The 11,348-nt window shown below is 34.7% G+C and overlaps 2 protein-coding genes across 3 annotated transcripts in view; both read left to right on the top strand.

Annotated features, from left to right (window-relative positions):
* The first annotated feature begins 613 nt into the window (after window positions 1-613).
* On the top strand, window positions 614-3,806 carry LOC113391465 (B1 protein-like). Of its 2 annotated transcripts, XM_026627434.2 has the most exons (6): window positions 614-741; window positions 1,040-1,168; window positions 1,834-2,073; window positions 2,156-2,182; window positions 3,098-3,343; window positions 3,478-3,806. In XM_026627434.2, the coding sequence occupies exons 3-6, from the start codon at window positions 2,029-2,031 to the stop codon at window positions 3,622-3,624; spliced, it is 465 nt and encodes a 154-aa protein (XP_026483219.2). In that variant the 5' UTR covers window positions 614-741; window positions 1,040-1,168; window positions 1,834-2,028; the 3' UTR covers window positions 3,625-3,806. The 2 variants fall into 2 exon arrangements, with proteins under 2 accessions (XP_026483219.2, XP_064074034.1); XM_064217964.1 differs by lacking the exons at window positions 614-741; window positions 1,040-1,168; window positions 1,834-2,073 and having other exon boundaries at window positions 2,096-2,182.
* Window positions 3,807-4,895: 1,089 nt separating this feature from the next.
* Window positions 4,896-11,348, top strand: part of LOC113391462 (uncharacterized) — a 31,827-nt gene continuing 25,374 nt past the window's right edge. The window contains exon 1 of the mRNA XM_026627427.2: window positions 4,896-5,143. Coding sequence (XP_026483212.2) covers window positions 5,101-5,143 — 43 coding nt within the window. The 5' untranslated portion in view covers window positions 4,896-5,100. The remainder of the gene's footprint in view (window positions 5,144-11,348) is intronic.

Here is an 11,348-nt window from a genome sequence, read left to right as displayed (position 1 = left end):
ATTATCGAAAATAAAACAGTTTGACAGTTATTTCATGTACATTCATTTCGGTTTAAATTTCGTCGTACATCATGTTGTGGCTCGATAATCAACTTCATATCAATAGCTACAGTGAGTTTAAATTATTCCAAAAGTTTCAGTTTGATAAGTAACACTGTAAAGGTAAAAATTCATATCATATTGTTTTTTAGAATCTATAGTTTAAGTTTTGTAACGCATTCAGGGCATAATTTATGCCCTGACACCCTATTCTTATAAACAAAATTGAAATTGCGCGGCATGAGTTGCAGCACCTACTTTTAATTATTTAAACAGTTGTCCGTCAAGACTTGCGCGCCATTTCATTTCCTGTGTGTTGATGGAACCATTGAGGATACCGTCACGCGAAGCCAACGGCTATTGTACAAAGTTTCAATCCAATCGGGTGAACGATGAGTTTTCGCTAAAAATACGAACAAGAAAGAATGGAGTAGCTTATATTTTTTGAGTTTAAAGGACCATTTTTTTACCGCTTGGGAGGTTCCTTGACAGAACTAGTTAGTTCATTTTTTTCAACTCATATTTGATTTTGATCATTGTTCCGCTACTGGCAGCGTCCACGATGCTGGTGCAGGTGATGGTGACGACGATGCTGGCGCTGGGCGCGGCACCGTGCGTGTTGCAGCGCGCGTGTCCAGCGCGATCTCCGCGTCCACCGTCCAGCGTCTGCATGCACAGACTACATACAGAGACCGAAGAAAAGTTAACATTTTCCTAATACTATTTGTAGCGATATTTTATTTACCGATACTTTCGGACGGATAAATAGATTGCTAAAACAGTAAACCTTTCTGAGATTTAACTTATTTATTTCTGCTTATAAGTAATCACAATGTTTATTAAATTAAATCCGGGGGTTAAGAGAAAAGTCTTGAGGAAACCTTCCCATATCAGATGTAATTTGACACATTTAGCTATTGATGGAATTAGCTTAACGTTCACTGCGTAAAAATTTAACACTTTATTTTATTCAATTGGAACTTTTCTCGTTTGTTTTTAGACCAAAATGTTCGAAAATGTGCTAGTACTCTCCCTCGAAGTTTCTCCACATATTTATTTGACTGGCGTATAATACTTTATTTACATACGAGAGTCACAAACAAATACATAAAGAGGAAATATTCAGTGGGTAAGTGGCGTTGTTGTGCTGGCGCGTCCGACGACTGTTTACTAAACATTGTATTGTCCATTATTTTATACTAAAATGACTCTACTACGGGTCCCACGATAGAACTATACTTAGTTATAAATATACTGTATGCCGCTATCCAAACGAATTCATATGCCATTACTAAATATGTATATATCTTTATAGAGTTTCCTATTAATGTTGTAGTTTGTATATGTAGTGTGTCTTCTTTTAATTTCTAAATCCTACCGCATTTAACATATTATTATTTTCAACAATTTAAACCTTAGCAAGTAATGTTTTGCATAAGCGTTAATTAATTATTGCTTTCAATTCTGTTGTAAACAAGCTCTAAATAATTGGAGGCTTAAAGATATTGCTAAATGTGTCTCCTGTATGAGTTTAAAACGAAAGTATAGCTGTCCTGTCGATAATATTCGTTTAGAGATTAGATCCGCGTCCGCTCCGAGATAATTGAAACCTTAGTTTTCCAAAACCTGTATTCGGTAATAAATAACGTAGGTGTAACTTTGGTCACTGTTTGATCTCCTGGACAACATTAATATTACTTCTATTCATTTTTTGCTAGAAACCAACGATTCCAATAGTAGATAGGATTGCTGATATTTTTTAATTTCATTTTGTAAAAGCGTCCTCTCTTTCAGATAGTAAAAATTATAAACTCGATTGCTTATCACATTGATTACGATAGTAACGCATCGTCGCATAGTGAGGATGGAGGAGCGCTTAAAGCCAGAAGTGCGTGGATGCACGCGCGAGTACGACTGTAAGCGTTGCTCGGGCTGCCGCTGGTTCCTGTGCTGCGTCTCGTGTCGTTGTTCCTGCTACAGGGAGGAATCATGATTGTCATTTTTTTATTTGCTATGTTTTCTGGAATCGATCAGGTTACTACAGGAATACATTTCGATGATTGTTTTTTACATATTGTTTCGTATCGTGTCTCATAAATTGCTTATATTTTTTCAGATATCAGCTAATTGCAAAAACTGTATGGTACGTATACCACGACGTTATTTTTATTTCTTTGAAAATCAGAATAAGATAATTAAAAAAAGGTCTGGCACTTTTTTTAATTATATCTTATCGGGTTACCTTAACTCTTGGATAACTATGTCCTAAATCGGGAAAAAATATTTCCGCCATTTCGCAACATTATAATCAACTCTCGTAATACCTAAAGTAGTCAGACGAGGGCGTGTAAATATTAATTTTTCTCCTATTTTCTCAGTACATTTCGTATTTAGGTATTTCCTATCTGTTTGGTTATGATATTGTTCGGCACGTGTTTGTGGTTTTGTTTAAGGTATTTAAACGGTTTATGAACTCGTTTTGTTCCACAATAAACAAGATCTAACGTAATTATTTTGATAGAACTTTCGATTAAAGTCTGTTTATCAAAGTAACTTTTGTTATTACTTGGTGGTAGGGTATTGCAAGTCTGTTTGAGTAGATTCCACCCACTCACCATATATTCTACCGCCAAGCAGCAATACTTTGTAATGTTGTGTTCCGATTGGAAGGGTGAGTGCAACATCAGGTACAAGGGACACAACATAGCTCGCTAGCTTTGTGGCGCAACGGTTAGTATTTCTTACAGTGATAATGTGGGCGTACTATCAGGTGGTCCATTTTCCCGTTCGTCTAACTATGACATAAAAAAGGAAACATAACCGCAAATATTAATACTAAATCATTCGAAAGTGGATTTTTCAAAGTGCGCATCTAATATAATAATTAGTGCTCTTCACTCCGTTGCTCCGGGGCCTCCAATCCTCTTTCGCTTTAGGATCTCCAGGACTTTCGTGGCCTTAAGACCTTTCTATTGAAAGGTCCTGAGGTAAACACACATATGTAACTATTGTAACAGTTATGAACAAAAATAACTTCCGCTACCACACCCATTCACAGTTGCTTGGTAAAGATGAACGAGCAATGTTCCGCGCGCACTCCGACGCCTGCCGCACACAGTCCCAGGTGGAACACCAGCTAATCGACAATATGCTTAATGGCAAGCTGGTGGACGACCCGCGCTTGAAAAACCACGTCTATTGCGTACTTCTTAAATGCAAAATAATCAGCAAGGACGGCAAGCTGCAGAAGGCTGCGGTTCTGGGGAAGATGGGTACTCGCCTCGATGGGAAGAACGTCACTAAGGTAATACCGCTCTAATTTTAGCCGTATTATTATTATAATTTCAGAAAAAAATGAAAAATAATAGTAAATTAAAAACTCATAAAGTACAGATCTCGAAGCTATTTTAAAATTATGGACTAATATTCTGTTATCAGGTCCTAGAAAATTGTGCTAATCAACCTGGTGAGAGACCAGAGGACCTAGCATGGAACCTCTTCCGTTGTGGTTACGACAAGAAGGCCGTACTCTTCGACTTCATGCCCGCAGGGTCGAATGGAACGGACGAGAACGACGCCTTGTAACCAACTCTTCTTCGACAGATGGCGTTATATTGAAATTATTGTGATTGTATTTAACGAAACTTGTGTTATATTTTATTCATTGTTCTGCTATAATACTCTACATATTTCAAACAATTTAATTTTTTTTATACAATTTGTGAACAATACGATTTTATAATAAATTGAAACTGTATTTCCCACCATCTAAATTTTCTATTAATAATAACAAAAATGTTCTCGCAAGAAACAAGACAAAGGAATAATTATAAGAAATAAAATATTAAGTTAAATAAAACTCATTGAAACGAATACGTAAACAAAATATGTTGGTTAGATGTTTGTCCTACGACCTACGGTCACGTTGTTTAGTACTATAGGCTAAAGGAGTGAATTACTGACAGACAGTAACTAATGGAATTTAAAATTTAGCACATCGAAATATTAATTGAACACGGTTGCCACGAGTCAATCAAAATGGCCCATTGATTAGAACGTGTGAAGTTTATAAGTTTAAAGGTCCGGTACATGGCGAGTTCAGAACCTTGCAAGTTCCGCTGTATTTTAATGTGTTTATCACCTCGTGCTCGGCGGTGAAGGAAAACGTCACATGTATCGGATATATATCTGCCACGTGTGTCACCAACCTGCATCGGTGCAGCGATTTGTTACGCAAAGGGGAGGAGGCAGTTACTACCAATACAACTCTCTTAAGCATTGTTGAATCGCATGAAATTTTACCACACGTTTCTCGGCCAACTTGGCAACACAAGCACAGGCCACACCGCAGCGGCGTGGTGGCATAAGCGCCAACGTTGAGAGGAGTGGACGCGTTTGCCCAGCAATGAGTTATGTATAGTCTGTTATCGCTTTAATTAATACTTTCTTATACCGTTTATCCTCGGAGTTTTATGGCAAATAATTACCTTAACCAATACTTTAAGAGTTGCAAATCTAAAAGGATAAAGTGAAAGTTTTAACGTATTACTCTTATAAATCCTTAATAAAATAGAATTTAGACTACGATCAATTGCTAGCCTATTTTGTAAATACCTAAGAATATATAAACAAGGGTACAGCTAGTAGAAAAATAATTAAAACCATTGACAAAGTAAATTAAGAGAAAAACAGACGCACAATAGTAACTATTCTATGAAATATGCTCGTCACAATATGACCCTCAATATCTGTTGCCATACAATATAGTAATACTTGATATTACACGTAAGTGTAAATTATGTACGAAAGAGCTGTGATCTCAGTGTAGGCTGTAGGCGTTGACCCACAAGTGTAGAGCCTGCACGCGGAACGCTGCGCCAGTATGCACGTACCTTTGCCCAAACGCGCCACGAATTGATTAAATTTATTTATTATTTGAGCGCGAACTTTTTGTGTTAATGTAATGCTGTGTTTTGTGACGCAAGATTCGATGAATAATTCTGTGTCTTTGAATTTAAATTAATTAGTGTAGTGCTCGTTTTTATAAAAGTGCCTCAACTAATGTGTGGAATCCGAGCGAGATTTCGAGGGATCGTTCTTAAGCGTAATTATTTATTTATAACTATTTTAATAAATTAAACTATTCTTACATTTTTTTTAAAATAGTAGTTGTTCATTTGTTTCTTTTAAAAATTGAATTTCGCATTCAACCTTAATTGGAAATATTTGAAATAAGATATGTAGGTATTTTCACTGAATAGTTATTATATGATTTAAAAAAAAGGTAATTAGAATATAATTCAATTAAAAATTCATCTCGTGAATGAATGTTGTGATTCTTTTTATATACGTGCAATATATTGTACGCCTCTTTTATATAAGCTGGATCCATGTTGTATTTATTTATTTTCTCTGTGAGGTGTACAATAAAATATAAAGTAGAGTAAATGTTATTTTTTCTAAATTATTAATGAGATGAGATGAATAATTAACGGAAAACATTTTTATTAACGAATGATGTGCTTCAATTATTTCCAATGCAGATTAGTAATAAACATTCTGGAAATGCAGCAGTTGCGCGTTATACTTCAGCTCAAATCATTTCCAATTACCATATTCATGTATCTAGAACTGCAATCATCAATTCAGAATTTAATAAGCAAATGCGAGTAGGCGGTTATGATAATATCTAATCAGTTATTGTAATTTCCAATACACATTACAATATATTTGCTGTTTTTATAATTCTTCTAGAAAGAGCGATAACTTATTTCGATAACGAAATGAAAAATAATCCTTTAATCGTTTACAATTTTATAATAGTCTATTAATATTAATAAAAATGTTTGTTTTAATATAGTAAAAGAAAATTTATCCATCTTTTTATACAAAATGGGTGCCTGACCGAATATTTGTCACCGGATAATCTCAGGATATACTGTAGTGCAAAAGTGAGCGCGCAATCACAGGTGCACTCTATCTTCCCTCTTTACAATCTGATAGAGCAGAAACCCAACAAGACCAGCGAGAGATAACCTGCAGGCTTTACGTACTTTGCGAGAAACGAGAGAGCGTTAGTCTCGCTATTTATCCAATTGTATGAGATCTCTGTGCCTTTACAAGCATTTCTGTTCTGTCGTTATTTATCTAAGTTTTATAAAAGTCAATAATATACTGGGTACATTACTGAATTATATATATACATATATATTTAAAGGAATAGTTGCAATGTCCCAAATTAATTAAGGAATAACTAATATTGCTATTTACCCGTCCTTTTAATCACTTGTGTTAGGAGTGGGCACGACAATAGCGCAAGCGGTCAGGATCGATCCTGCGACTTTTCCATCGCTAGGCGGCCGGTAAACCATTGCGCTGTTGACACTTATATGCATTTAATTTTATATACATTTAATGCTCCGATGGGAAGAACTGAAAAGTAATTCAGTGTTAATATATAAATAGATATCATACTATATATAACTATATGCAAATAAATCTAAGTATATATCCTGCATTTAAATCAACCAATCCAATTCACACATTAACCTTCAAATGCCTAATTATGTTTTTATTAACAGACTCTTTTATTAATATAAGCTCAAAATTATCACTAACGTAGTAGTGTCACTTTGATTCTGTTATCGAATTGCAAAATATAGTACGAATGTGTTATTTTTTTTAAATGTAAAATTATGCTCGGCATATACAATGCGAAATCTTGAAATATAAAATAAAATAAAAAACTCGAAATCGAAATATACCTACTTTATTCTAGCAGGTTCCTATAAGAAATTTGAATAGTCATTTCATTTAAAGCTACCACCGGTTCGGAATGTAGATTTTGCCGAGAACAATCGGCAAGAAACTCGATAGATACTCTTTTTCTCAAATGAAATAGATATACGGATATACTTTATATAAGTACATGTGTACTGCTTGGAAATCAACGAACACGGTCTCCACGGCTTTTAATTATCTATTACTCATGTTTTGCATAATAATCCTTATTGTTTAAAATTACAAGAAATTACAAGTGCGGATTTTTATAATAGAAACTAACACCTTGCCCCTAGAATTAACAAAAATTAACAAAATAAAAGTTATCCTGGTTCATTATAGCTTACGTTTACTTCTCGTGTTTATACGAGGATTGTCGCAGACTCTATCAAAACGAACTATATTAATGTGGACACTGTAATAATGACTGTATCCTTACAATGACTACCTAGACATTATTTATATTTTGATGTACTCGTAACGGGACGGCTCTTTAACTAATACTGTAACTTTTCACAAGGCAATTTTAGAATTCCAATCGCTTGCAATTTGCCTTTGTGAGAGTTAGGAGTTACAGTTAGGAGTACAGAAAGTAATGAAGTAATTATGCTCGTTTTTAAGGCCGGTTAGGGTAAACTGTTCAGTGTGGTTTGCTAAAGTCTGAAATACCAAAGTCATATACAGACACGTGACCTAAAGTATGACGGGGATATGGACAGGGAGCGCGATACCATGTAGCCCTGAGGACGTGAGAGGGACCTTATTCGAAGCTTTTTGACGGTGTTTACACCTGCCAGTTTTGAATAAAATTTATCAATCGCATCTACAAAACCATAAGAATACAATTTAAAATGCTTTTCGCTTTCTAATGAAGCAGTCGCGTTTCTGCAGTGCCATGTAATGTCATCTTAGCTGCTGCGAGTCCCGGACTTTGCCATTCTCAGAGCTAGAAAGACTTCATTCTGGCAAAGACTGGGACCGATAGTTAAGTAAGCCTTTTCCAAAACTTTGATGTAGTCTGCATCGGTGTGGGACAATGCATTTATTTGAATTTTATTTTCTTTCTTTAAATGTAATATTTTTGTACTTTTTGATGTCTGTATATTTCTAAATATAGGTTTGATTAATGACCCGAAACAGTAGTTATTATTTTTATTACATAGTATATATCATAACAATACTGGATTAACTTAAGTGCGTCGATACACGTGATGTTCTATGGCACTACTTCATTACCACACAGCCGCGTGGGCGACACGCGGGCTCGGGTTATGGTCTGATCTTTAATGCTATGTCTTCAATACTTTGACTCGGGATCAAGAAGATTAATGTATATTTAATAATATAATGAACTTAACAAATAAGACATATTACTTAATACAAGACTATATAAATAAAGCGTGGTATTTGTTGATTTTCATGAAGCACTTTTTTCATCATCAATTTTATTTCCTCGCTAATTTCAATAAAATTTTCTATAATTATATACTTACTATGTAATGGAAGACTGCCTTTGTCACGAGTATTGTGTTATGTAATAGGGCGCCCCATATATATCACGGTAAAAATTTATATACTTATGTATATAAATTCGATTGTATATAATAAGCATACCTAATTAATTTAATTGGTCGAAAAAACTAACTAGGTGCTTTATTTCTTGTCGATTCTTCTCGATATAATTCATTTCGACAGAAAGCTTTAAGTATAGTCTTTTAAAATTACTATTCAACGATTCTTTTAAGATTTTTCTTAGATAAAAGTGTGTCAGTAAAAGTATTCAATATAACTGTGAGTTCGTTTGCTGGTGTTTGATTACCGGTGTCTTCTTAAATGTATTCATCTGTTTCCCTTAAATCTAGATCTTAATTTTTTTAAAGAAGTTACTTGTTAACTATGGTAACCCTACCACCCTCAACCCGGTAAAAATTACTGGAGAGGAATAAACGAAATTCAGTAAATTTCTTGGTTTCAAGTATTTTGTGATCTTATATAAAATTTGAGTTTTGATTGTGAGCGACGCATTGACGGTGTAAGGAGTGCATTCTACTTCTTCCAGTGTCCAAGCCTTAGGGCGACAGTGATAATGACCACTTGCCATCAGGTGGTCTGTTTGTCTCTGTCTTCCTACAATAATTTCAAAAATAGAACCTAATTTGACAACCCTGCTTAAATCAATCATTAGTCATAAGACTTCAGACCATATTATTGTGCTCGTAAGATTCTACTTATTGTATTGTAAAATACCACCATGACCATATTATTGTACTTGTAAAATATTATAGTGTAGGAGTCGCGTACACTATCATTATTCTTCTTAATGTGTTAAGCAGATCTATGTCTTTATGTTAATTACGTAGAGATATATTATTATTTTGCGATAATCGTTATTATTTTTGACTGCCTTAGTCGTCGGCTTAGTCATCACGGTTTAGTGACAAGCTTATAAAGCGACCGATCCAAAGGTCCTGTTCGAATTCAATTCCCGGGTCGGGCCAGTGAGTTCTCAGTTTAGTATTTGGTCATTGTATTGGTAGCTTGCATTCTAGTAAAGTACGTGAAGCCGTTGTATATGCAATTAAGCCTTTTAGTCGTGTAGGATTGTCGTGCAAAATTTTAGTTTCGCTTGAGACTGATTGCCGTGGCAAGGCGGACGAAGTCATTTTTTGTTCGTTGGATTTTATCGCGTCTCCTAAGTCTACTATTAATAAACAAGTCTTAATTAAACAAGTATTTCCCATCTTATAATATGACAAAGGTTTGGCTTTCATTTAAGGTTTTGTCGTCTTTATTTTCATTTTATCCCTTAAGCAATTCATTTAATTTTCGATCTCGTATTATTGTCCTCCATATTCATTTATTATCTTGCAATATAGATAAGGGAATCAAATTGTGAACATTTCCTACATATTTTTTTTCTTATTACGTGATTAGGATAGTTAAAATAATAATATTTATACTAAAAGCATTTAATAAAATAAGTACTCCCACGATCTACGTATCTATTAGCATCACTAAATAAACATATGTTTTTTATAGACAGATTTAATAGACATAACGGTCGATTGGACTAGTGATATAAATCAGTTTGTGATTCCAATGTTTTTGTGAAATGTTTGTTATTGAGCAGGTCAGTGCGCTGCACTTTTGATTTCGCGCCAAAAATATTAATGAGTAATCGAACCGAAGATGGCGTCGACAAGATGGCGGACCATAAACCATAACCGGGCAGATACAATGCTATCTGCGGAAAATTCTCAATAAGTATGGTATTATTGGCCGGTTATAAGGAAATAAAGGCGAGGACACGACCGCTTCTGGTCGACGTTCAAATTGTATAAAATTTATTGATGCTGCTTTTGGAACGATCGGCAATTCCCGCTCCGCCGATTTGGCATTATTATCGGTACTCGGGCGAAATATGACAGCGGTTTAATAAGCACGATGGAGTCATTCCTGTTTACGGAATTCAGTGTTTTAAATCAAACATTTTATTATTTTCCTAATGTTTATTTTGAAAGATTGACAAAATAGGTAGTTTTAACTTATACCATATTAAATTATGCAATGAGATCGCTTTGATAACTAGCAATGATTTGTAAACAGTCGTTAAACCAATATCGATGATGTCCTCCGGATCGATATCGACAACGGCGGCCACTGCACTGTGGATATGATAAAATCCGATGAGATCGCAAACCCGACCGGAATTGGACCGAAGAAAGATCAAGCGCACGACCAACGGCTTTACGTGCTCTCAGAGCTACGAATGCGTAAATACTGGAATTGTATTTGCAGTTCTGAGCTGCTGCTGAAATTTCTTGAGAAAAAACTCAATGCTATCCTAACCCATGTCACTATATATATATAAATAAAAACGCACTTTATTTTTATAAATGAAGTCCTTTGTAATAATATTCTCATCCATTTCTTGAGTAAAGTGGTTGTTAGAGCGTATGCTTAGCTTCCAAGTACGAGTAGAAACTGTATGTACACACGTCGAGTCGGGCGTCTTGTACGAGGCACGCAGGCTCCAAAAGTGAATCCCACGCGTGCGCTAACACGACCCATCGCAGCATCGTTATGAAGAACGTTAAGCCATGATACGAGTTTAGTTCTATTGTTTATGACACATTATGACCAAAAACCAAATATATGTTTTTATGCCATATTTGACCGATTAAGATGTACGTATAATAAAAAAAAATGGGGACACAGTTGAGCCTTTTCAGCATCACAAGAACATCACACACAAGTACTAAGACGATTTAGATCAATATTATTATGTTTAAAAGACATAAATTAGTGTATGTCATCTCACTGTATATATATGGGCGCAAGTCGCCATTTATCGGCAATGGTTTAAAATATTAATAATATAAAATAATAATTATATATTGTCAAGTATCATTTTAATGTTTATATTTTATTATGTAAATTTCTAAAACACTATTATTCAATAAGTAAAACTTAATTTGGATTCGTCTTGCAGCGCCACTTGTAATGTGTCATAAAGGACTATGTAATAA

Source organism: Vanessa tameamea, chromosome 20 (genome assembly GCF_037043105.1).
Source record: "Vanessa tameamea isolate UH-Manoa-2023 chromosome 20, ilVanTame1 primary haplotype, whole genome shotgun sequence".
Taxonomy (NCBI): domain Eukaryota; kingdom Metazoa; phylum Arthropoda; class Insecta; order Lepidoptera; family Nymphalidae; genus Vanessa; species Vanessa tameamea.
This window is presented reverse-complemented; position numbering and strand designations above follow the sequence as displayed.

Bases quoted from the DNA above. Each gene is read 5' to 3' on its own strand.
- LOC113391465 (XM_064217964.1), top strand. From the start codon at position 2,096: ATGATTGTTTTTTACATATTGTTTCGTATCGTGTCTCATAAATTGCTT. The intron at 2,183-3,097 runs GTACGTATACCA...ACCCATTCACAG, and splicing joins CTAATTGCAAAAACTGTATG to TTGCTTGGTAAAGATGAACG. The intron at 3,344-3,477 runs GTAATACCGCTC...TTCTGTTATCAG, and splicing joins ATGGGAAGAACGTCACTAAG to GTCCTAGAAAATTGTGCTAA.